General features: G+C 54.3%; 1 protein-coding gene across 4 annotated transcripts in view; it reads left to right on the top strand.

The window, feature by feature from the left end:
* The window catches only part of ulk1b (unc-51 like autophagy activating kinase 1), a 133,993-nt gene that overhangs the window by 47,772 nt on the left and 59,682 nt on the right, over positions 1 to 26,539 (top strand). For all 4 annotated transcript variants that reach the window (XM_070888138.1, XM_070888136.1, XM_070888139.1 and 1 more), the window contains exons 8-12: positions 7,617 to 7,718; positions 14,921 to 14,979; positions 20,274 to 20,356; positions 22,950 to 23,000; positions 23,592 to 23,680. In XM_070888138.1, coding sequence (XP_070744239.1) covers positions 7,617 to 7,718; positions 14,921 to 14,979; positions 20,274 to 20,356; positions 22,950 to 23,000; positions 23,592 to 23,680 — 384 coding nt within the window. The remainder of the gene's footprint in view (positions 1 to 7,616; positions 7,719 to 14,920; positions 14,980 to 20,273; positions 20,357 to 22,949; positions 23,001 to 23,591; positions 23,681 to 26,539) is intronic.

Raw genomic sequence — 26,539 nt, 5'->3', positions numbered from 1 at the left:
CTCTGGGGCAGAGAATTCCAAAGATTCACCCCCCTCTGAGTGAAGAAGTTTCTCCTCAGCTCAGTCGTAAATGGCCGACCCCTTATCTTGAGGCTGTGACCCCTGGTTCTAGACTTCCCAGCCCGGGGGAAACACCCTCCCTGCATCTACCCTGTCAATCCCTCTCAGAATCTGCTATGTTTCAATGAGATCACCTCTCATTCTTCTAAACTCCAGAAGGTGTAGACCCATTCTACACAATCTCTCCTCATAAGACAGCTCTCTCATCTCAGGAATCAATCTAGTGAACCTTCGTTGCACCGCCTCCAAGGCAAGTATATCCTTCCTTAGATAAGGAGACCAAAACTGTGCGCAGTACTCCAGGTGTGGTCTCACCAAGACCCTGTACAACTGTAGCAAGACTTCCTCACTCTATACTCCAACCAGTTTGCAATAAAGGACAACATGGCATTTGCCTTCCTTATTGAAGGAGCGGCGAGAGACTGTAGAGGGACGTGATCGAGGCCCAGGAGTGGCGCGAGTTCGGGGCCCAGGAGAGGTGAGGGCCCAGGGGGCAGCACGGGCCCGGCCCAGTGGGCAGCACGGGCCCAGCCCACACTGCGATATGTGTGCGCACTGGGTCCGTGCAGCAGAGCAGGTCTCCAGTCGTCCTGGTTAACCCTTGCCACTGGACCAAGACCTCGCTCTGTCAAGCCCGTGTGGTGGCTGGTGTGCAACGGTCACCCCACGTTAAAACAATCCACCCACAGGCATCTCCCACCCTTCAGGATGTAGTTCGGGATCTGGAATATTAGGTTCTTCATTGAAACACCTGTGAACTCATCCCTTTTTGGTATGGAAGCAAGTCATCCTCGACACGAGGGACCGCTTATGATGATGATGATGACGCGGGTGAGAAATGGGTTTTGGCCCCCCCCCGATGCTAACGGCAGTCGCGAACAATCCAAATTTCTCCCTCACCCTTTTTAACCCTTCGGAGAGTAATAAAATCATTCATGTGGGAGAAATCTATCACTGCTTTTGAATGTCATTCAGACAAAACACATGTGGTTATCTCCTGCTGTCCCTTTGGGGCCCTGCTGTCTGACGCCCACAGCAAGGTCCCTCGGCCTCTCGGGTTGTTGGCCCACTTAAGCCAATCTTTTGATGGACGCCATGTTGGGTACAGCACACTTGGAGGAGTCCAGGCAACTTGGAAGTCCCTCTTGGTTCGACAACATCAGAGAGGAATGGAGAGTCTTGCCTGCAGAGAGGGGGATATCCCAGGATTGGGCTGTTTGGAACATAGGGAGGGGGCCATTCAGCCCCTCAAGCCTGTTCCGCCATTCAGTTAGATCGTGATTGATCTGCGCTCTAACTCCATATACCCCGCCTTGGCCCCGTGACCATTAGTACACTTGCCTGAAGAAAATCTTATCAATCTCAATTTAGATATTTTCACTTGACCCCAGCCTAGCAGTGTTTTGGGGGAGAGAGTTCCCGATTCCCACTGTCCTTTGTGTGAAGAAGTGCGTCCCGACATCACCCCTGAACGGCCTGGCTCTGATTTTAAGGTTCTGCCCCTTGTTCTGGACTCCCCCCACCAGAGGGAATAGTTTCTCTTCGATCTACCCTATCATATATTTTAATCATCTTAAACACCTCAAATAGATCAACCCTTAATCGTCCATCTACTCGAGGCAACGCACGTCTCGTCTCTGCAACCTGTCCCTCGTAATGTAACCCTTTTAGCCCCAGCTATGTTACCCCGTGTTTCCGCTGCTCCTCCCCCCACGCCCCCCCCAGCCCCCCGTCTCCGGCAATCCAGTTTGGTTTCTTCACTTTATTTTCTGACCAGTTCTGTCCCTTGCCATCTCTCCTCTTCCGAAAGTCCTGACACCTTAATAATGTGTTGGACCTGAATGCCAGACGTGGTTAAAAATGGTGATTTCTGCCTTTGTTGGATTGTAGAATTCAAATAACTAGAATTTAAAATGGCCACTGCTCAGATCTCATCCCAGTTAGAGAGACAGAACTTGCATTTATACAGACGGGGCCTCAGTTTTATGCCTCATCCGAAAGACGGCACCTCCGACAGTGTGGCGCTCCCTCCGTGCTGTCCCTCCCACAGTGCGGCACTCGCTCAGTACCGCCCTTCCGACAGTGCGGGGCTCCCTCAGTACTGCCCCTCCGATAGTGCAGTGCAGCACTCCCTCAGCACTGCCCCTCCGACAGTGCAGTGCGGCACTCCCTCAGTACTGCCCCTCCCACAGTGCAGCACTCCCTCAGTACTGCCCCTCCCACAGTGCAGCGCTCCCTCAGTACTGCCCCTCCTACAGTGCAGCACTCCCTCAGCACTGCCCCTCCGATAGTGCAGCACTCCCTCAGTACTGCCCCTCCCACAGTGCAGCACTCCCTCAGTACTGCCCCTCCGATAGTGCAGTGCTCCCTCAGTACTGCCCCTCCCACAGTGCAGCACTCCCTCAGCACTGCCCCTCCGATAGTGCGGCACTCCCTCAGTACTGCCCCTCCCACAGTGCAGCACTCCCTCAGCACTGCCCCTCCGATAGTGCAGCACTCCCTCAGTACTGCCCCTCCCACAGTGCAGCACTCCCTCAGCACTGCCCCTCCGATAGTGCAGTGCGGCACTCCCTCAGTACTGGTCCTGCAGCGACAGCCTAGATTACGTGCTCAAGCCCCTGGACTGCTCACAGTGACGTACTTCCTTAAACCCCGACCTTCTGACTCAGAGGTGAGAGTGTCAGAGGTGAGAGTGTCAGAGGTGAGGGTGCTGCCCACTGAGCCACAGCTGAGGCTGAAACAGAAACAAGCTGACTCCTTCCACCTGGAATGGAACCAGGGACATTCGGAAAGTCATTCGGACACAGTGCTGGATGCTGTTCAAGGTCTGAGGAGGAGAGGCGGTGAAATTGGTGACTCGATATGCATTTAAAAATAGTGGAATATGGAATAAATCCATTGGACCTGGACTAATCATCCATAGAATGAGAGTTCAAATCACACCAGGACAGTTTGAGAAATCTGTTTCAGTGATAAAAAAAATCTGCAAATAAAAAGCTGGTCTCAGTAAAAGTGAAACTGTCAGATTATCGTCAAAATCCAACTGGTTCAGCAATGTCCCTCGAGTGTCAGCCGTGGCTCAGTGGGCAGCACAGTCGAGTCTGATGCAGAAGGTTGTGGGTTCAAGACCCCCTCCACTTGAGCACATAAATCTAGGCTGACACTCCAATGCAGTGCTCAGCGAGTGCTGCACTGTCGGAGGGTCAGTACTGAGGGAGTGCTGCACTGTCGGAGGGTCAGTACTGAGGGAGTGCCGCACTGTCGGAGGGTCAGTACTGAGGGAGTGCCGCACTGTCGGAGGGGCAGTACTGAGGGAGTGCCACACAGTCGGAGGGTCAGTACTGAGGGAGTGCCGCACTGTCGGAGGGGCAGTACTGAGGGAGCGCCACACTGTCGGAGGGGCAGTACTGAGGGAGTGCCGCACTGTCGGAGGGGCAGTACTGAGGGAGTGCCACACTGTCGGAGGGTCAGTACTGAGGGAGTGCCGCACTGTCGGAGGGGCAGTACTGAGGGAATGCCACACGGTCGGAGGGGCAGTACTGAGGGAGTGCTGCACTGTCAGAGGGGCAGTACTGAGGGAGCGCAGCACCATCGGGTCAGAGGTGCAGTACTGAGGGAGTGCTGCACTGTTGGAGGGGCAGTACTGAGGGAGCGCCGCACTGTCGGAGGGGCAGTGCTGAGGGAACACCGCACTGTCGGAGGGGCAGTACTGAGGGAGCGCCGCACTGTTGGAGGTGCAGTACTGAGGGAGTGCTGCAATGTCGGAGGGGCAGTACTGAGAGAGCGCTGCACTGTCGGAAGGGCAGTACTTAAGGAGTGCTGCACTGTCGGAGGGGCAGTACTGAGGGAGCGCTGCACTGTCGGAAGGGCAGTACTTAAGGAGTGCTGCACTGTCGGAGGGGCAGTACTGAGGGAGTGCTGCACTGTCTGAGGGGCAGTACTGAAGGAGTGCTGCACTGTCGGAGGGGCAGTACTGAAGGAGTGCTGCACTGTCGGAGGGGCAGTACTGAAGGAGTGCTGCACTGTCTGAGGGGCAGTACTGAGGGAGTGCTGCACTGTCGGAGGGGCAGTACTGAAGGAGTGCTGCACTGTCGGAGGGGCAGTACTGAGGGAGTGCTGCACTGTCCGGAGGGGCAGTACTGAGGGAGCGCTGCACTGTCGGAGGGTCAGTACTGAGGGAGCGCTGCACTATCTGAGGGGCAGTACTGAAGGAGTGCTGCACTGTCTGAGGGGCAGTACTGAGGGAGTGCTGCACTGTCGGAGGGGCAGTACTGAGGGAGTGCCGCACTGTCGGAAGGGCAGTACTGAGGGAGCGCTGCACTGTCGGAGGGGCAGTACTGAGGGAGTGCTGCACTGTCCGGAGGGGCAGTACTGAGGGAGTCCTGCACTGTCGGAGGGGCAGTACTGAAGGAGTGCTGCACTGTCGGAGGGGCAGTACTGAAGGAGTGCTGCACTGTCGGAGGAGCAGTACTGAAGGAGTGCTGCACTGTCTGAGAGGCAGTACTGAAGGAGTGCTGCACTGTCGGAGGGGCAGTACTGAAGGAGTGCTGCACTGTCTGAGGGGCAGTACTGAAGGAGTGCTGCACTGTCGGAGGGGCAATACTGAGGGAGTGCTGCACTGTCGGAGGGGCAGTACTGAAGGAGTGCTGCACTGTCGGAGAGGCCGTCTTTGGGATGAAACGTTAAACCGAGGCCCCGTCAGCTATCTCAAGTGGACGTAAAAGATTCCATGGCACTATTTCAAAGAAGAGCAGGGGAGTTCTCCCCGGTGTCCTGGGGCCTTGCCAGCAATGCCCACATCCCGAGAATGAATGATAAATAAATAGTGTCACCCAGCCTGTGTTACTGTGCAGACAGTTGTTGTCCCTGGTAACGTGGGTGTGGCTGGCAGAATTACATCTAATTATCAGGTAGCTGGCCAGTAATCTGACCGGTTGTTCAGTAGTAACGTATTTGTTGTTGGCACAACTTATTGAGAGGCTTGAGCCTTAAATTGTGTGGGTGTGGGTTCAAGTCCCACACCAGGAACTTGAGCGCATAAAAAATCCAGGCTGACACTCCAGTGCAGTACTGAGGGAGCGCTGCACTGTCGGAGGGGCAGTACTGAGGGAGTGCTGCACTGTCGGAGGGGCAGTACTGAGGGAGTGCTGCACTGTCGGAGGGGCAGTACTGAAGGAGTGCTGCACTGTCGGAGGGGCAGTACTGAGGGAGTGCCGCACTGTCGGAGAGGCAGTACTGAGGGAGCGCTGCACTGTCGGAGAGGCAGTACTGAGGGAGTGCCGCACTGTCGGAGAGGCAGTACTGAGGGAGTGCTGCACTGTCGGAGGGGGCAGTACTGAGGGAGTGCTGCACTGTCGGAGGGACAGTATTGTGGGAGTGCTGCACGTTCGGAGGGGGCAGTACTGAAGGAGCGCTGCACTGTCGGAGGTGCCGTCTTTCGGATGAGATGTTAAACCGAGGCCCCATCTGCTCTCTCGGGTGGATGTAAAAGATCCCACAGCCACTATTTCGAAGAAGTGCGGGGGAGTTCTCCCCAGTGTTCCGGGGCCAATATTTATCCCTTAAATAAACAGCAAGAGTCCATTCCTGATCTGGACCAAAGACCAAGGTTTCTGATGTAACTCTGCCGTTACACACGCAAGCGAGAAGCACAATGGGAAGCGAATAACTTAACCTTTCCAAACCTGTGATTCATGGATTCGTCTGCTGGCTGATGCAACCCCACAGTAACTGGTCATTATGAATCATTAGTAAAGCATCAACTCGCTTTATTTATCTACTAAAACGAGGGAATTTACCACAAGCTTAGAAAGCAAAACTTTTTAACGGGAAATGATGACACAATCACTGTGTCCTTGGCCCCACCCCCTCATATGTTCCATCTGAAGGAACTTGCTTTCACCATCACAGGACATCACAACACACTTTACAGCCAATGACGTACTTTTCTTTTTGGGGTGTAGTCACTGTTATAATGTGGGAAACGCAACAGCTAATATGCGCACAGCAAGCTCCCACAGACAGCAATCTGATAATGACCAGATCATCTGTTCTTTAGTGTTGATTGAAAGATAAATATTGGCCAAGGAGAAATGGTCTCTCTCTATCTACCCTATTGAAACGTTTTAACATTTTAAACTCCTCGATCAGATCACCCCTCAACCATCTAAACTGACGGGAATACCAGCCACGGTTATACAACCTGCCCTCATCATTTAACCCTTTAAACCCCGGTATCCTGATCAATCTGTGCTTCACCGCCTCCAAGACTGAAAGGCTGTGGATGGCAGGGGCACTTGGAGTTTTCAAGACTTGAGAGCGACCGATTTTTACTGGAAAGGTGTAGCTGGGAATGTGGGGCCATGGTGGGTATATGGAGTTGAGGTCCAGACCAGTGTGATCGAATTGAATGGCGAAGCGGGCTCAAGGGGCTGAATGGTCTCCTCCTGTCTTTATATTCATTCCTGGGATGTGGGCGTCTCTGGCAAGGCCGGCATTTACTGCCCATCCCTAACTGCCCCTCGGAAGATGGTGGTGAGCCGCCTTCTTGAACTGTAGAGGGCAGTTAAGAGTCAACCACGTTGTTGTGGGTCTGGAGTCACACATCGGCCAGACTGGGTAAGGGCGGCAGATTTCCTTCCCTAAAGGGACATCTGTGAACCAGGTGGGTTTTTACGACAATCCGGTAGCTTCAGTGTCACCATTCCTTACATAAGAACATAAGAAATAGGAGCAGGAGTAGGCCATATGGCCCCTCGAGCCTGCTCCACCATTCAATAAAATCATGGCTGATCCGATCATGGACTCGGCTCCACTTCCCCGCCCGCTCCCCATATCCCTTATCCCCTTATCGTTTAAGAAACTGTCTATCTCTGTCTTAAATTTATTCAATGTCCCAGCTTCCACAGCTCTCTGAGGCAGCGCATTCCACAGATTCACAACCCCCTGAGAGAAGCAATTTCTCCTCATCTCAGTTTTAAGTGGGTGGCCCCTTATTCTAAGATCATGCCCTCTAGTTCTAGTCTCCCCCATCAGTGGAAACATCCTCTCTGCATCCACCTTGTCAAGCCCCTTCATAATCTTATACATTTCGATAAGATCATCTCTCATTCTTCTGAATTCCAATGAGTAGAGGCCCAACCTACTCAACCTTTCCTCATAAGTCAACCCCCTCATCTCAAGAATCAACCGAGTGAACCTTCTCTGAACTTACAACATGAAAGAAGAAAGGCTTGCATTTATATAGCACTTTTCATGACCACTGGACGTCTCAAAGCGAAGTACTTTTTGGAGTGCAGTCACTGTTGTAATGTGGGAAACGCGGCAGCCAATTTGCACACAGCAAGCTCCCACACACAGCGCTGTGATAATAATATGGGAGCAAAAGCATTTGAAAAACCGGCCTGAGTTACCTCCGTTGTTCCACGACTGAGAACGCTCCACGGAAGCGGTTGTGCAGAATCAGTATTTGCGGAGCGCTCGGGATGCTGAGTGTGTGTTTTTAGTTCTAACGATGAAGCCACAATCCTAACCTTTCTCTGGCCCTTCCTCACCAGGCCCCGGAGGTTATCATGTCCCAGCACTACGATGCCAAGGCTGACCTGTGGAGTATCGGAACCATCGTGTACCAGTGCCTGACTGGCAAAGCCCCCTTCCAGGTAAGCACTACTCCTCACTGCCCTCACACTGATAGCTCCATGTGACTGGGCAAGGGTTGCCAACCCCTCCAGGACTGGCCTGGAGTCTCCAGGAATTGAAGATTTAGCTCCACAGCGACACTACTGTGAGCAAAAACCCCGGGGGAAAAAATCATAGGGGCAATAAACAAATTGTGTTTTTTAACATTTTCTTTCAACGCTTTTATTTATTAGCTATATATAAAAATATTGGAATGGGGGGAAAACAGCCGGTTTGACTGAAAGTCAAGAATCTAATCGTTTCAGATAAAAGTAAATAAGTTATATTTGAATTGGGCTTGGTGTCGAGCTCCAGAAAGGTCCTTTCTAAACAAGAAAGAAAGAGAGAGAGACAAAGAGACAAAGAGACAAAGAGACAAAGAAAGAAAGAAAGAAAGAAAGAAAGAAAGAAAGAAAGAAAGAAAGAAGGAGCGAAAGAAGGAGCGGACATTCCAATGAAGTACTTTCGATGTGCAGTCACTGTTGTAATATGGAAAACGCGGCAGCCAGTTTTCACACAGCAAGCTCCCACCCACAGCAATGAGACATATGACCAGATATGTTTTAGTGATGTTGGTTGAGGGTTAAATATGGGCTAGAAGGGACCAGTTTGGGACAGAGAGTCAAAGAAGGGCTTTATGCTGTTCTCCTGTGCCTTGAACTACAATTGGCTGGTTGGTCAGCTAGTTGTTATATTTTGTTTGTTGTGTTATGAAACTGGTGAAGGGCAGATGACTCTTGGCCATCACGATTTGGACGTTCCCCTGAAAGCGTTGCCTCCAGAATCTCATCACTGAGGTACTTGCACTTGAATGCGGTGCAGATAGTGGATTGAATCTGCTTCAAGACTGAACTTTGTCTGAAATCAGTCGAGCTTTTTAAATGGGTTAATACAATCACTGAACTTCCCGAAATAGCCAGCGTCTTAATACGTTATAAATGGCACCGTTGGTAACTTTCTCCTGCGGTGATGGTGGATGGCTAGCGCCATTTGCCCGATATAGGCGGCGGCCAGTGAGAAGGGAGGACGGAGTAGATGGTGGGGACTGTGTTTTCAGAGCTAGTGGTGTTGTGCAGGTGGGCTCAGCCAGTCTGTGCATCGCAAGATCCCATAGACACCCACTGTGATAAATGACCCGTCACTTTCTGTGTGGTGCTGTTGGTTGAAGGATAAATGTTGGCCAGGACCAATGGAACCCCCTGCTCTTCATCAAGTAGTGTCCCGGGATCTGTCCATCCATCCAAAAACACGGCCTCAGTTAAAGGTCTTACCCCAAACACAGCGCCTCCGACAGTGCGGCACCCCAACAGCACTGCACTGGAGTGTCAGTCTCGGCGATGCAAGTCCTGCAGAGAGGTTGAATCCACGGCCTTCTGACTCGGAAATGAGAGGTTTCCGATTAAGCCAAACTGCCGTATTTATCTTGGTTTCGAGATCTGGTACTTGCAGGCTCTTGGTATGTGGTTTTCATGATACGCCAAAGCAAAATTGCCAGAGGCATAGAGTACAAGAGGAAGGAAGTTGTGATGAACCTGTATAAACATCAGCCTCAACTGGAGTATTGTGTCCAGTTCTGGGCACCGCACTTTAGGAAGGATGTGAAGGCCTCAGAGAGGGCGCAGAAAAGATTTACGAGAATGGTTCCAGGGATGAGGGACTTCAGTGACGGGGATAGACTGGAGAAGCTGGGGTTGTTCTCCTTGGAGCAGAGAAGGTGGAGAGGAGATTTGATCGAGGTGTTCAAAATCATGAGGGGTCTGGACAGAGTAGATAGAGAGAGAAACTGTTCCCATTGGTGGAAGGGCTGAGAACCAGAGGACACAGATTTAAGGCGATTGGCAGAAGAACCAAAGGCCACACGAGGGAAAACGTTTTACGCAGCGAGTGGTTAGGATCTGGAATGCGCTGCCTGAGAGGGTGGTGGAGGCAGACTCAATCGTGGCTTTCAAAAGGGAGTTGGATAAGTACCTGAAGGAAAAACATTGGCAGGTCCACGGGGAAAGGGCGGGGGAGGGGGACTGGCAGAGAGCCGGTCAAGACTGTTGGCCAGGAAGACCTGGTTAAAAGCATGGTCTCAGTGACTGTGGTGGGGTTTACCTCAGTGTCGCTGTCACCAGGCTATTGTCACCAGTAACCAGCAACCCAGGGAATCCGAGATACTGGGCAGCTCGGAGAAGCAGGTGTCAGTCGTGGCTCAGTGGGCAGCACTCTCGCCTTTGAGTCAGAAGGTCATGGCTTCTAGCCCCACTCCAGAGAGTTGAGCAAAGAAGTGTAAGGCCATGCTTTCGTACGCCTTGGTGAAGATGTTGACGCTGGCCTGGAGTTCGGCCTCTGAATGTGCGCAAACACAGGCGTCGTCTACGTAACGTAGTTCGATGACAGAGGAAGGGACGGTCTTGGATCTAGGCTGGAGGCAGCGAAAGTTGAAGAGGTTCCCATTGGTTCTATAGATTAGCTCCACTCCAGCGGGAAGCTTACTGAGGGTGAGATGGAGCGTTGCAGCAAAAAAGATCAAGAAGAGCGTTGGTGCGATGATGCAGCCCTGCTTGACCCCGGTCCGGACGTGGATTGGGTCTGTGGTGGATCCATTGGTCAGGACATCACTGAAAACAACAGATCTGATAACCTTTTTCATTGCTGTTTGTGGGAGCTTGCTGTGCCCAAACTGGCTGTCGCATTACAACAGTGACTACACTTCAAAAAGTGCTTCATTGGCTGAAAAGTGCTTAGGGACGGCAAGAGTTTTTTCTCTGTTCTGTTGGATTGAAAGTGTTTGACACCTGTCTGTTGTTGATGTGCCACTGACCTTTGAAGATAAGTATCAAGGAATTGTTGTAACCGAATGTAGAGGCTTGAGTTGGCATTGTACAGATAACATCGCAGTTCGTGCCTTTTGAAAAAAAGAATTGATTTTTTTTGGTTGGCTGTTGTTGTTGCTAGGCGCAGGGAGATGGTTAGCTTATTTTAATTGGTTGACAAGCATTGTTGCCGGCACTGGCTGGTCCTGTGCTTGGTCGCATGTCCCCGGGTGTTGTCGATCTGTCCATCACCGACACTGCCACAATCCCCCACACTGACTCTGAGACCCGAGGATGGCCTGCGGTTCTGATGTCAGCTCCCAGCCTGTGAAACTGCAACGTGATGGGGGTGACCATGGTCAAGCTCTACGGAATGGCGAGAGGCGAGGAGAATGCAGACTTTCTCCTTGAGCACAAAAAATCTAGGCTGACACTCCAGTGCAGTACTGAGGGAGCGCTGCACTGTCGGAGGGGCAGTACTGAGGGAGCGCTGCACTGTCGGAGGGGCAGTACTGAGGAAATGCCGCACTGTCGGAGGGGCAGTACTGAGGAAGTGCCGCACTGTCGGAGGGGCAGTACTGAGGGAGCGCCGCACTGTCGGAGGGGCAGTACTGAGGGGGTGCCGCACTGTCGGAGGGGCAGCATTGAGGGAGCGCTGCACTGTCGGAGGGGCAGTGCGAGGGAGCGCTGCACTGTCGGAGGAGCAGTACTGAGGGAGCACAGCACTGTTGGAGGGGCAGTACTGAGGGAGCACTGCACTGTCGGAGGGGCAGTACAGAGTGAGTGCCGCACTGTCGGAGGGGCAGTGCAGAGGGAGTGCCGCACTGTCGGAGGGGCAGTGCTGAGGGGAGTGCTGCACTGTCGGAGCTGCCGTCTTTCGGATGAGACATTAAACCGAGCCCTATCTGCTCTCTCAGGTGAATGTAAACGACCATTATTTTGAAGAGGAGCAGGGGAGTTATCCCCGGTGTCCTAGGGCCAATATTTATCCCTCAATCAACATAACAAAAACAGATGGTCTGGGTCATTATCATATTGCTATGTGTGGGAGCTTGCTGTGCGCAAATTGGCTGCCGTGTTTCCCACATTACAACAGTGACTACAAAAAGAACATCATTGGCTGTAAAGCGTTTTGAGACGTCCGGTGGTCGCTATATAAATGCGAAAGGTGCTATATAAATGCAAGTCTTTCTTTGCAGGGACAATATTGTGGTCTGCAGTGCTCAGAGATCTCGGAGATCAGGGGGCTGGACCATACAAACCACGGGTGCGGGGAAACATCTAAAGACACATCGCTGCTTTAATGTACAAGAAAAGCTAAATGAATTGCAGCACATTAATTCCACTCTACGTTTATGCAGCTATAGCTTAATTGCATAGTTATTATGTTTTTTAATCTCCCCGGCCCATCTCCCCCACCCCCATCCCCCCCGGCCTCTAACCACAGTTAAATACATCTGTACCATGCATCTTATGTAGAGACATCCTGTCTTGTACTGGTTAACCCCCTTCACCAGCGCAGGCGGCCTTGAGAGTTTTAACACAGCACAGTAAGGCCTCCAAACCCGGTGGCAGGCAAACGCTGCAACTGAGCGTCTCAGCCATCCCATTTTAATATGCCTGTCCCCCAGCATTAAACACATCGGCACATTCACCGGTTCTGGAGGAAGGTCTATTTACTCCTGCCCAAACTCCCCGCTTTCAACACCCTGCTGGCCGAGAGTTATCGGGCGGGGGTGGGGGGGGGGGCGCTGGACTATGGAATGGAAAATGATGGGCTTTTCTGGCCCTGAAACTCTTGTGGGCGGTTTCTCCCGGCCTCTCGCCACAACGCTGCTGAGACAATGGTGGTCTTTCCGCTATTTTGTGAGGTTAATCTCAGTAACTTTGGGAAGCCAAGATAATCGGCATGGAATTTCAGAGCCTCTTTCTCGCACATAGTCTTGATGAGTGAAATGCGATGAATGCAGCTAAAAGAATGATAAATAAATCGATAAATGAAAAGATAGATGGATAGATAGATAGATAAATAAATAAAGGAAAAGATGGAAGAATGGATAGGTGGATGGATAGATAGATAGATAAATGAAAGGATGGGTGGACGGACGCATATGAATTAGGAGCAGTAGGCCATTCGGCCCCTCGAGCCTGCTCCGCCATTCAATGAGATCATGGCTGATCATTGACCTCAACTCCACTTTCCCGCCCGATCCCCATATCCCTTGATTCCCCTAGACTCCCAAAAATCTATCGATCTCAGCCTTGAATATATTCAGAGACTGAGCCTTCACAGCCCGCCGGGGCAGAGAATTCCAAAGATTCACCACACTCTGAGTGAAGAAATTCCTCCTCATCTCAGTCCTCAATGGCCGACCCCTTATCCTGAGACTGTGACCGCTGGTTCTAGACTCCCCAGCCTGGGGGGAAACATCCTCCCTGCATCTACCCTGTCAATCCCCCTCAGAATGTTGTATGGTTCAATGAGATCACCTCTCATTCTTCTAAACTCCAGAGAGTATCGGCCCATTCTACACAATCCATCATCATAGGACAGCTCAGGTAGATGGATAGATGAACGAACAGATAGATTGACATTCGATTGAGGTATATGGAGCATTAAAGTGTTCACCTCAGGTTTATGAAAATAATGTCATTTAGGGATGGTCCCTTACTGAGTGACCCCCAAAGATTTGATTCAGTCGTGCAAGACAACATTCTCAACCCATTCTTAACGGTGACACTCGTGCCTCCGCGTATCTATTGTTACAAGTTATTTTATATTCCACTCTGGGGAGAGAAATAAAACAAGCACAAGTGTCAGTAAAGAGGGATGATTATATCGCTGGCAATATTTGAGATTTATTGCGGCATCGCTCCACCAGGGGATCAGCGGGGCTGCTCACTCAGCAACCACCCGCTGCCGTAGTCTCTGAAACCCGTCGGCATTGGCGTCTGTCACCGTGACGGTTTGTCGCGGTCACTCAGTTACCATGCGTTCCGAGACCCTCCAGTGTCGCCCGTCATTGCCGATGCTCTGGGTGAATTTACTCAAACAACCATCGAATCTCACAGCACAGGAGGAGGCCATTCGGCCCATCGTTCCTGTGCTGGCTCTGTGACTGAGCGATCCAATTAGTCCCACTCCCCCCCCGCTCTTTCCCCACAACCAGCAAATTTTTCCCCTTCAAGTATTTATCCAATTCCCCGTTTGAAAGTTACTATTGAATCTGCTCTCACCGAGCTTTCAGGCAGCGCGTTCCCGATCACAACAACTCGCTGCGTAAAAACATTCTCCCCATCTCCCCCTCGGGTTCTTTTGCCGATTATCGTCAATCTGTGTCCTCTAGTTACCTGCCAGCAGAAACAGTTTCTTCTTAATTACTCTATCAAAAACCCCATCATGATTTTGAACACCTCTATTTAATCTCCCCAATTACTCCCTAAGCTCTGGAACTCCCTCCCTAAACCTCTCCGCCGCTCTGTCCTCCTTTAATGTCAAGCTGTGGCTCAGTGGGTAGCACTCTCGCCTCTGAGTCAGAAGGTTGTGGGTTCAAGTCCCACTCCAGGGACTTGAGCACAAAAATCTAGGCTGTCACTCCAATGGAGCGCTGCACTGTCGGAGGGGCAGTACTGAGGGAGTGCTGCACTGTCGGAGGGGCAGTACTGAGGGAGCGCTGCATTGTCGGAGGGGCAGTACTGAGGGAGCACTGCACTGTCGGAGGTGCAGTACTGAGGGAGTGCTGCACTGTCGGAGATGCCGTTTTTCGGATGAGACATTAAACCGAGGGCCCATCTGCTCTCACAAGTGGATATAAAAGATCCCATGGCACTATTTCGGAGAAGAGCTGGGGAGTTATTGCTGGTGTCCTGGGGCCAATATTTATCCCTCAATCAACATAACAACATTAGCTGGGTCACTATCACATTGCTATGTGTGGGAGCTTGCTGTGCGCAAATTGGCTGCCGCATTTCCCACATTATAACAGTGACTACACTCCAAAAGTGCTTCATTAGCTGTAAAACGCTTTGAAACATCTGGTGGTCATGAAAGGCACTATATAAATGCAAGTCTTTCTTTAAGTCGCTCCTTCAAACCTACCTCTTTAACCAAGCTTTTGGTCACCTGCCCTAACATCTCCTTCTTTGAATTGGTGGTAATTTGTGTCTGATAACGCTCCTGTGAAACGCCTTGGGACATTTAACTATGTTAAAGGTGCTGCATAAATGCAAGTTGTTGTTGTATATAAAACAAGTTGTATATAAAGTAAGTTGTTGTATACAGAGACAAGTTGTTGTATATAAAGCAACTTGTGAGGTTGAGGTGCCGTGTGATGCTCTCGGTTGAAGATGAAATGATTGAAGGTAACAGACTCTTTCTGTTGCAGGCCAACAGCCCACAGAACCTTCGCCTATTCTACGAGAAAAACAAGACGCTTGTACCAAAGTAAGCCACCTGTTGTGTTTCGGGATGTTTCCGCGAGCTTGCGTTTGCTGTGCTTACGTTTGCCTGTGCTCGGACATTGCGGCAATAATTGTGCACGTTGTCAGGCAGGGACTTGGCGTTGGAGACCACATTCCCTGCACATAGCAAGTGCCTGTTGAACATAGCAAGTGCCTGAGGTCACAGACTGCGCCCGTTGCTCCCCACTGAACGTTCAGCCTGGGACCCCTCTCCCAGCATCACTGGCCTACCTTCTGATCCGTTGGGGCGGCCGAGGCCAAGGGTGTAGTGGCCCAGTCTTCCACCCGCACTGCCTTGGAGTCCAACTGGTGACGTGGCGGCAAGTACCGGAACTTTCCACACTGCGCCGGGCATCTTGCACGTCACGGGGTTCCGCGCGCTGTGCCTTCAAAACGCTTCTGCGCTGCGCCCCTCCTAATCGTGTATCAAAGTGACGCATTGCAAGCCAGTAAATAGCCGGTTTATTCCCGCGCTCTCCTGGCCGGCCTCCCACATTCCACCCCCCTGTAAACTGGAACTCAACCAAAACTCGGCTGCCCCGTGTCCTAACTCACACCCAGTCCCACTCACCCATCGCCCCCTGTGCTCGCTGCCCCGTGTCCTAACTCACACCCAGTCCCACTCACCCATCACCCCCTGTGCTCACTGCCCCGTGTCCTAACTCACACCCAGTCCCACTCACCCATCACCCCCTGTGCTCACTGCCCCGTGTCCTAACTCTCACCGAGTCCCGCTCACCCACCACCCCCTGTGCTCACTGCCCCATGTCCTAACTCGCACCGAGTCTCGCTCACCCATCACCTACAGTGCTCGCTGCCCCGTGTCCTAACTCACATCCAGTCCCACTCACCTATCATCCCCTGTGCTCGCTGTCCCCCGTGTCCTAACTCACACCGAGTCCCGCTCACCCATCGCCTCCTGTGCTCGCTGCCCCGTGTCCTAACTCACACCGAGTCTCGCTCACCCATCACCTACAGTGCTCACTGTCCCCGTGTCCTAACTCACACCGAGTCCCGCTCACCCATCACCCCCTGTGCTCGCTGCCCCGTGTCCTAACTCGCACCGAGTCCTGCTCACCCATCACCCCCTGTGCTCGCTGACCTACATTGGCTCCCGGTTAAGCAATGCCTCGATTTCAAGATTCTCATCCTTGTTTACAAATCCCTCCATGGCCCTCGCCCCTCTCCCCCTCTCCTCCAGCCCACAACCCCCCAAGACGTCTGCACTCCTCCAATTTTGGCCTCTTGAGCATCCCCGATTTTAATCGCCCCACCATTGGTAGCTGTGCCTTCTGTTGCCTGGACCCTAAGCTCTGGAATTCCCTGCCTAAACCTCCCTGCCTCTCCTCCTTTAATGGCTCAGTACTAGGTCCCTGCTTTTTGTGGTATATATCTATGATTTGGACTTGAATGTAGGGTATATGATTAAGAAGTTTGCAGATGATACAAAAATTAGCCGTCTGGTTGATAATGAAGAAGAAAGCTGTGGACTGCAGGAAGATATCAATGAACTGGTCAGCTGGGCAGAACAGTGGCAAATGGAATTCAATCTGGAGAAGTGTGAGGTAATGCATTTGGGGAGGGCTAACAAGGCAAGGGAATACACATTAAATGGTAGGACACTGAGAAGTGTAGAGGAATAGAGGGACCTTGGAGTGCAGGTCCACAGATCCCTGAAGGTAGCAGGCCACAGATAAGATGGTTAAGAAGGCATACGGGATACTTGCCTTTATTAGCCGAGGCATACAATACAAGAGCAGGGGGGTTATGCTTGAACTGTATAAAACACTGGTTAGGCCACATCTAGAGTACTGCGTGCACTTCTAATCACCATATTACAGGAAAGATGTGATTGCACTTGAGAGGGTGTAGAGGAGATGTACCAGGATGTTGCCTGGATTGGAGAATTTTAGCGATGAGGAAAGATTGGATAGGCTGGGGTTGTTTTCTTTGGAACAGAGGAGGCTGAGGGGAGATTTAATTGAGGTGTATAAAATTATGAGGGGCCTAGGTAGAGTGGATAGGAAGGATTTATTCCCTCTCCTTAGCAGAGGGGTCAATGAAAAGGGGGCATAGATTTAAAGGAATTGGGGGGAGGTTTAGAGGGGATTTGAGAGGAAATTTCTTCACCCAGAACTCACGGCCTGAAAGGGTGGTAGAGGCAGAAACCCTCACCACATTTAAAAAGTACTTGGATGTGCACCTGAAGTGCTGTAACCTACAGGGCTACGGACCGAGAGCTGGAAAGTGGGATTAGGCTGGGTGGCTCTTGGTCGGCCGGCACAGACACGATGGGCCGAATGGCCTCCTTCCATGCTGTAAATTTCTATGATATCCCTCGGTACTGAACTTATGTGCTCACGTCCCTGGAGTGGGACTCGAACCCACAACCTTCTGACTCAGAGGCGAGGGTGCTGCTCACTGAGCCACAGCTGACATGGAGTACGAGCCAGTAGGACTGAATGCGCTGGGCTTCGAGGGCCCGAGGAGCAGGGCTGAGGGGTCGCACGCATCTCAAGCACATCCCTGCCTTTGGTAGCTCAGTTACACACCCATCACCCATTGCCCATCCCACCGTACAGGGGGAAGGCCGACTATTTCTTTTCTGCTCCAAGGCATCCAATGTCGGCATCAAGCACTCCCCGGCCAGCTATGGAATGGTCACCTGCCGGTCAATGCTCTAGCACCATTGTAACTCTTCCGTTACCAAGCCCAGCCATCCAGGCACCTCATTGGCTGTGAAGGGCTTTGGGACATCCTGAGGTCGTGAAAGGCGCTATAGAAATGCAACAGTTTCTTGCGGACCGTCTGAGCGAGGCGGACGATTTCTGAGCCTTTCTTCGCGCTGAGCAAACGGCCCCTAGGTTCTGAGCTCGGGCTGCCCGAGGTGGCAAAGATTCCAGCAGGAAAGGTGCGGCCAGGGGCTGAGGGTAGGTGTGGGCACTCCTCACCTCCCACCTAGACCCACCCCCTCACCCACACCCCTTCACCCACCCACTCACTCACCCCCTCACCCACCCCCTCACCCACCCCCTCACCTCCTTCACCCACCCACTCACTCACCCCCTCACCCACCCCCTCACCCCCTTCACCCACCCACTCACTCACCCCCTCACCCACCCCCTCACCCCCTTCACCCACCCACTCACTCACCCCCTCACCCCCTTCACCCACCCCCTCGCCTACCCACCCCCTCACCCACCCCCTCACTCACCCCCTCACTCACCCACCCCCTCATCCACCCCCTCACCCACCCCTTCACCCACACCCCCACACTCACCCACACCCCTCACCCACACCCTCACTCACCCACTCACACCCTCACCCACACCCATATTCACCCCCTCACTCACCCACTCACTCACCTCCTCACTCACCCCCTCACCCACTCCCTCACCCACACCCCTCACTCACCCCCTCACTCACCCACTCACCCACCCACTCACTCACCCCCTCACCCACCCCCCTCACACACCCCTAGACCCATTCCCCTCACCCCCCTCATCCACCCCCCTCACACACCCCGAGACCCATTCCCCCAGCCCTTGCCTCAGACCCGAGTAATGTCGTTTATAATCAGCCGGAGCTCCAGCTCCCGATCGCTGGCCCGTTACTCGGAGTGTTTGGGCCCGGATTCAGCCCGTTGGCCCATTGCCACGACCACAGTCTCGGGATAAGGGGTCGGCCATTTAGGACTGAGATGAGGAGAAACCTCTTCACTCAGAGGGTGGTGAATCTTTGGAATACTCTACCCCGGGGCACTGTGGAGGCTCGATCTTTGAGTATATTCAAGGCAGAGATCGATAGAGTTTTGGATATTAAGGAATCAAGGGATATGGAGATCGGGCGTTGAGGTCGAAGATCAGCCGTGATCTCATTCAATGACGGAGCAGGCTTGAGGGACCGAATGGCCGACTCCGGCTCCTAATTCTTATGTTCTTATGACCCCTGCCCAGTTTCTTTGGTTAGGGGGTTAATGGGGGGGGGGTGAGAGTTGGGTCTACCCGCGGGAGGTTGATGTGGGACCCCCAACAGCGGACCCAGGATGAAGAGCAGGCGGTTTAAATCCCCAGTCCCCCATACCCACTCCCCATACACTGCAATACTCCACTTCTTCAAACAAATCGCTAATTTGCACTTGAATTCATGGGCTCTGCTTCAACAACCGTTTGGGGCAGAGAATCCCAACCAATCTCTCACGGTAACGTCTCCCACTGCTTACAGCAGGCGCTAGAGCTGTTGCTCACTCCGCAGAATACAAGGAACGCACTGGCCTTGCTCGACGAGAATTTAATCATTCTCACCTCGTCTACAAATCCCTCGCCCGAGCTATCTGTGTAAACTCCTCCAGCTCTATAAACCTCTGAAATCTCCTTATGTGGCTCGGTGTCAAATTTTGTCTGGTTTAATGTTCCTGTGCTGCGCCTTGGGACGATTTACGACATTAAAGGCACTAAACAAAATGTTGCAGAAGATGTTTCCACTTGTGGGAGAGACAGAACTACAGGCCGTAAATGTAAGGCAGTCACTAATAAATCCAATGGGGAATTCAGGAGAAACTTCTTTACCCAGAGAGCGGTGAGAATGTGGAACTCGCTACAATAGCACAATGGGAAGCTGGATAAACACATGCAAGAGAAAGGAATATCAGGATATGGTGATAGGGTGAGCTGAAGAGGGGCGGGAGGAGGCTTGTTTTTTAAAATTTATTTATTCCCGGGATGTGGGCGTCGCTGGCAAGGCCGGCATTTATTGCCCATCCCTAATTGCCCCTTGAAAAGCTGGTGTTGAGCCGCCTTATGCAACCGAATGTCTCGGCTGGGCCATTTCAGAGGTCAGTTAAGAGTCAACCACATCGCTGTGGGTCTGGAGTCACATGTAGGGCCAGACCGGGTCAGGGCGGCAGATTTCCTTCCCGAAAGGGACATTAGTGAGCCAGATGGGTTTTTAAACGACAACCCGGTAGTTTCATGCTCACACTGGCTATTTATTCCAGATTTATTTAATTAAATGAATTTAAATTCCCCAGCTGCCTTGGTGGGATTTGAACTCGTGTCTGGGTCATTGGTCCAGGCCTCGGGATTACTGGTCCGCTAACATAACCACTGTGCTACTGTACCCGAGCTTTCTTGGGACATAAACGCCGACATTGCCCAGTGGGGCCAGGATGGCCTAATTCTGGGATGTAAGACCCAGTTGGCCCTCTGTGGCTCTGTGCAGGAACGCCTTGTGCTTGGTTTTGTAGCTGATGTCGCTTGCTTTGTCTCCTGTCCACAGCATTCCGAGAGAGACGTCCAGCCACCTCCGTCACTTGCTCCTCGGGCTCCTGCTGCGTAACTACAAGGACCGTATGGAGTTCAGTGAGTACTGGCCTTCAGCTTCACTGGGGATACAACACAGAGTACAGGAACAGGAGTCGGCCCCTCGGCCCCTCCAGCCTGCTCCGCCATTCAATAAGATCACGGCTGATCTTCGACCTCAACTCCACTCTCCCGTCCGATCCCCATATCCCTCGATTCCCCTCAGGGTAGAAATTGACATCCACTGGAAACAGGTCGCCTCCTATACCATTCCTGAAGTGTTCTGGCCTCCGCAGCGGCCTGTCCGGTGAAATTCAGCCCCTCGGGGTTTTTTTCCAGTGGGGCAGAATGGGGCGGGGCGGAGTGGGTGGGGGCCGAGTGGGGGGGGGCGGAGTGGGGGGGGGCAGGTCGCAGTGAGGGCGGGGCCGAGTGGGGGCGGGTCGGGGCAGAGTGGGGGGTCGGGGCGGAGTGTGGGCGGGACGGAGTGTGGGCGGGGCGGAATGGGGGCGGGGCGGAGTGTGGGCGGGGCGGAGTGTGGGCGGGGCGGTGTGAGGGCGGGTCGCAGAGGGAGCGGGGCGGAGTGTGGGCGGGGCGGAGTGTGGGCGGGGCGGGGCGGAGTGTGGGCGGGGCGGAGTGAGGGCGGTTCGCAGAGGGAGCGGGGCGGAGTGTGGGCGGAGTGTGGGCGGGGCGAGGCGGAGTGTGGGCGGGGCGGGGCGGAGTGTGGGCGGGGCGGAGCGTGGGCGGAGTGCGGGCGGGGCGAGGCGGAGTGTGGGCGGGGCGGAGTGCGGGCGGGGCGAGGCGGAGTGTGGGCGGGGCGGAATGGGGGCGGGGCGAGTGGGCGGGGCAGTGTGAGGGCGGGTCGCAGAGGGAGCGGGGTGGAGTGGGGGAGGGGCGGAGTGCCCACAGCTGTCACTCGTTAGTACTGCGCTGATGATGTCATCGCGCTGACGTGTCACAATGACTCTCCCTTCAGTTAAAGGGTCGGTCGCTGCGAGCTCTGCATTCATTTTAGTTCGGTCAATGGGCCACCAGGGAGGGTTTCAGCCGGGCCAGTGGCCTGGCACCCAAAGAGAGGCTGTTCCCTCTCATGGGGGAAATCTAGAACTAGGGGGCACAGTTTCAGAATAAGGGCCCCCTCATAATCTTATACGTTTCGATAAGGTCACCTCTCATTCTTCTGAATTCCAATGAGTAGAGGCTCAACCCACTCAACTTTTCCTCATAAGTCAACCCCCTCATCTCTGGAATCAACCGAGTGAACCTTCTCTGAACTGCCTCCAAAGCAAGTATATCCTTTCGTAAATATGGAAACCAAAACTGCACGCAGTATTCCGGGTGTGGCCTCACCAATACCCTGTATAGCTGCAACAAGACTTCCCTGCTTTTATACTCCATCCCCTTTGCAATAAAGGCCAAGATTCCATTGGCCTTCCTGATCACTTGCTGTACCTGCATACTATCCTTTTGTGTTTCATGCACAAGTACCTCCAGGTCCCGCTGTACTGCGGCACTTTGCAATCTTTCTCCATTTAAATAATAACTTGCTCTTTAATTTTTCTGCCAATGTGCATGACCTCACACTTTCCAACATTACACTCAATTTGCCAAATTTTTGCCCATTCACTTAGTCACTGTTGTAATGTGGGAAATGCGGCAGCCAGCTTGCACACAGCAAGCTCCCACACACAGCAAGGTGATAATGAGTAGATCATCTGTTTTTCTTGATTGAGGGATAAATATTGGCTATGACACAGGGGATAACTCACCTGCTCTTCTAATAATGCTGTGGGATTTTTTACGTCCACTTGAGAGAGCAGATGGGGCCTCGGTTTAATGTCTCATCCGAAAGACGGCACCTCCAACAGTGCAACGCTCCATCAGCATTGCCCCTCCAATAGTGCAGTGCTCCCTCAATACTGCCCCTCCAACAGTTCAGTACTGACCCTCCAACAGTGCAGCGCTCCCTCAGTACTGCCCCTCCAACAGTGCGGCACTCCCTCAGTACTGCCCCTCCAACAGTGCGACACTCCCTCAGTACTGCCCCTCCAACAGTGCGACACTCCCTCAGTACTGACCCTCCGACAGTGCAGCGCTCCCTCAGTACTGCCCCTCCGACAGTGCGGCACTCCCTCAGTACTGACCCTCCGACAGTGCAGCGCTCCCTCAGTACTGCCCCTCCAACAGTGCGACACTCCCTCAGTACTGCCCCTCCAACAGTGCGGCACTCCCTCAGTACTGCCCCTCCGACAGTGCAGCGCTCCCTCAGTACTGCCCCTCCGACAGTGCGGCACTCCCTCAGTACTGCCCCTCCGACAGTGCAGCGCTCCCTCAGTACTGCCCCTCCGACAGTGCGTGCTCCCTCAGTATTGACCCTCTGACAGTGTGGCACTCCCTCAGTACTGCACTGGGAGTGTCAGCCTGGCTTTTTGAGCCCAAGTCCCTGGAGTGGGACTTGAACCCACAACCTTCTGACTCCGAGTCGAGTGTGCTGCCCACTGAGCCATGGCTGATGGTTAAAAAGAATCTAATGTGGAGTAATGGGAATTTTGATTTAATTTTGTGTCACTTAAGAAAAAGCAGTGCCCCGCCCCCCCACCGCACTGCAACGATGCACGCGGTTTTGTTAAGCGGATAAATGTGTTTCTTTCTGCAGGTGAATTTTTCCATCATCCTTTCCTGGACATCAGCTCTTCCATGAAAAAATGTAAGTGAAGCAAAACCTCGCGGTGCTTGAGGTCCTCTGTAGCAGGCGGCAGTATGAGAAGGTGATGGTTTGAGGAAGGGAGGGAAGGAGGGAAGGAGAAAGAGATGGAAAGAGAGAAAGAAAAGGAGGAAGGCGATAGAAGGAGAGGAAGAGAGGGAGGAAGGGAGGAAAGGAGTAAGAGAGGGAGAGCGCGGGAAAGAGAGGCAGAAAGAGAAAGAGAGGAAAAAGAAAGAACGAGAGAAAGAAAATAAATACATTTATATGGCGCCTTTCACGACCATCGGGCATCCCAAAAGGCTTTACAGCCAATGAAGTACTTTTGGAGTGTAGTCACTGTTGTAATATGCGAAACGCGGCAGCCAATTTGTGCACAGCAAGCTCCCACACACAGCAATGTGATAATGACCAAATAATCTGTTTTTATTGATGATATTGGAAGGGACTAACAGCAGCGGGTGTGACAGGAAACCAGTTTATTGGGCGAGGTCTAAGTGAGGTTAGCGAATCGAGATGTGTGAGTGTTGTGTGCTGTCGGAGAGCCTGGATGTTGGTGCCCAGCCAGTAACCCCCTGCTGTCCCCTCTGTCCACAGCTGCCCCAGTGCCTATGCCCGCGTATCCCAGCTCAGCCTCCACCAGTTCCTGCAGCAGCTCATCCACCTCGCATCTCGCCTCACCGCCAGTAAGTGAACAACACACCTCGCTGCTCGCGGGGGGGGGGGGGGGCACCTCACTCCCGGTGACTGGGCCGGAACTCGGGGGTGGGGGGGGGGGGGGGGGGAGGGGGCAACTGGGCCGGAACTCGGGGTGGCGGGGGGAGGGCGACTGGGCCGGAACTCAGGTGTGGGGGTGTGGGGGGGGGAGACTGGGCCGGAACTCGGGGTGGGGGGGGGGGGGGGGGGGGAAGAGACTGGGCCGGAGCTCGGGGTGGGGGGCGGGGGGGCGGGGCGACTGGGCCGGAACTCGGGGTCGGGGGGGGGAGGGGGGGCAACTGGGCCGGAACTCGGGGTGGGGGGGGGGAGGGGGGGCGACTGGGCTGGAACTCTGGGTGGGTGGGGCCGTGGGGGTGAGATCGGGGGCTGAAGACCACGTGGTGAAGCTACTCTATGTCGAGGTTTTGATACAACTGAGCGTCTCGCTGGGCCACATCGGAGGGCAGTTAAAAGTCAACGTTGGTGTGGGTCTGGAGTCACCTATAGGCCTGGACCGGGTAAGGACAGCAGGCTTCCTTCCCCGGAGGACACCAGTGAACCTTTTGGGTTTTTATGACAATCCGACAGCCTCGTGGTCACTTTTACTGAGACCAGCTTTTTATTAACTGAATTCAAATTCTTAAACTGGTGGGACTGGAACTGATGTTGTCTGGATTATTCGCCCAGTAACATAGCCAGCCCAGGGCCGTACCCACCACACAGTGCCCCTATCGCCTGTACCTCGAGAAGTTTGCTGCTGTGATCTTTGAAGGCAGAAATTCAGTTACGCCCCAAACTTTGAAAAGTCGATAAAGGCGCTAATCATTCCCGCCTCCCGCGATATTCAGCTTCAGCGTTCCGAGAGGGATGTAGAGCGCTAAATCGGGCGCTAACTGCTTCTCCCAGGGCGCTAAAGTCCGAGAGCGGGTCGGTAGCAGGAGAGCGCTGAGCAATGAGGAGCGCATCGGTTCCGGCCTCAGAGGCTGGTTCCCGCTATAGGGCCGGGCCGGTGATGCTGTACCAGCCGGTTGTGGGCGGCTCTGCGTTGCCAAGCGACCGGCCCGACCGCCATTACAGCCCCAAACACTCTCAGCGAGCAGGGGGGGCTCCGACATCGCGCACCGGTGAAACGGGACAATCTTTGCGCAGGCACCAGACTGGGGCGAACAGTAACGGTTGCGCTCGCTGAAGACCATTTCCTTTAATCAGCGTTCCCCCAGCGGCCGGCCGAGTTCACAACGCCTCCCTCTTGCTGCCGTTGTTGACGCCCGGCGATACAGCAGGGGGCGGGGGGCAATTTCACATCCGGGGCGGTAACGGGGCGCTGCGCACTTTGTGACATCACGATCTGCGAGGCGCCAGGGGCCCAGGCGGTGAGAGATAGCGCCAGCGCTAGACCGGCACTGAAGTTCACGGGCGTCGTTGCATTTGCCGCACCCGGTCGCTAACCCCTTAGTGCCCCATTAACGCCCCGTTAGCACCCCATTACCGCCCCATTAACGCCCCGTTAGCACCCCATTAACGTCCCCTTAGTGCCCCGTTACCACCCCGCTAGTGCCCCCGCCAGGCACGAATGGGGTGGGGGGGGCGCTAAGCAGCCGAATTTCTAGCCCTTGGTTTCTTTTGTTCTCCTTATTTCCCCTTCATTCTCCTGTCCTCTTGGCACGACCTTCTCTCAGGATGAACGACCCTGGTTGTTGCCGGAATCGGCAGGTGACGCAGTCATTGCCGGGTAAGGCTGACGGAGGCTACGTTGTCGGGGCGGAAATTGCCCCCCCGTCCGCCATAAACACCATTACCACCGCGAAGAGGCGGCAATGGTGCAGAGAGGCCTTGGCGACCGGGGGCAGGCGGATGGGTTGACCCGTCCGACATTGCCCCGAGCCGGGAGTGCCGGGAATGTGTCTGTTCCCCGCCCCCCCCGATCCCGCCGTGTCCGGCACGCACCCGCCCCCTTACCGACTTCTGTGTGGGATTGTCCCGCGGGAGCAGTGCCACCGCCGGTCGGTGTCCCGGCAGCATTCCCCGGCGGGGCGCGGTCTGTGGCTGGGCAGCCCGTCCGCCCTTCATGGGGAGCTCGCACTGCCGGCAACTTCATCTCAATTGTTTTCTTGACGGCCAGGTCGGGCCGACAATTGTGCCCCAGAACGGGAGCGACATTGTGACACGGCACTCATAACTTGGAGCGACGGTCGCTCCAACCCCCCCCCCCCCCCTCTCCCCACCCCCACACCGCTCCGACCCCCACCCCCCCCTCTCTCCCCACCCCCACACCGCTCCGACCCCCACCCCCACACCGCTCCGACCCCCACCCCCTCTCCCCACCCCCACACCGCTCCGACCCCTCCCCCTCTCCCCACCCCCACACCGCTCCGACCCCTCCCCCTCTCCCCACCCCCACACCGCTCCGACCCCTCCCCCTCTCCCCACCCCCACACCGCTCCGACCCCTCCCCCTCTCCCCACTCCCACACCGCTCCGACCCCTCCCCCTCTCCCCACCCCCACACCGCTCCGACCCCTCCCCCTCTCCCCACTCCCACACCGCTCCGACCCCTCCCCCTCTCCCCACCCCCACACCGTTCCAACCCCTCCCCCTCTCCCCACCCCCACACCGCTCCGATCCCTCCCCCTCTCCCCACCCCCACACCGCTCCGATCCCTCCCCCTCTCCCCACCCCCACACCGCTCCGATCCCTCCCCCTCTCCCCACCCCCACACCGCTCCGACCCCCACCCCCACACCGCTCCGCCCCCCCCTTCTCCCCACCCCCACACCGCTCCAACTCCCCCCCTCTCCCCACCCCCACACCGCTCCGACCCCCACCCCCACACCACTCCAGCACCGCCCCC

This window comes from Pristiophorus japonicus, chromosome 8 (genome assembly GCF_044704955.1).
Source record: "Pristiophorus japonicus isolate sPriJap1 chromosome 8, sPriJap1.hap1, whole genome shotgun sequence".
Lineage (NCBI taxonomy): Eukaryota > Metazoa > Chordata > Chondrichthyes > Pristiophoridae > Pristiophorus > Pristiophorus japonicus.
This window is presented reverse-complemented; position numbering and strand designations above follow the sequence as displayed.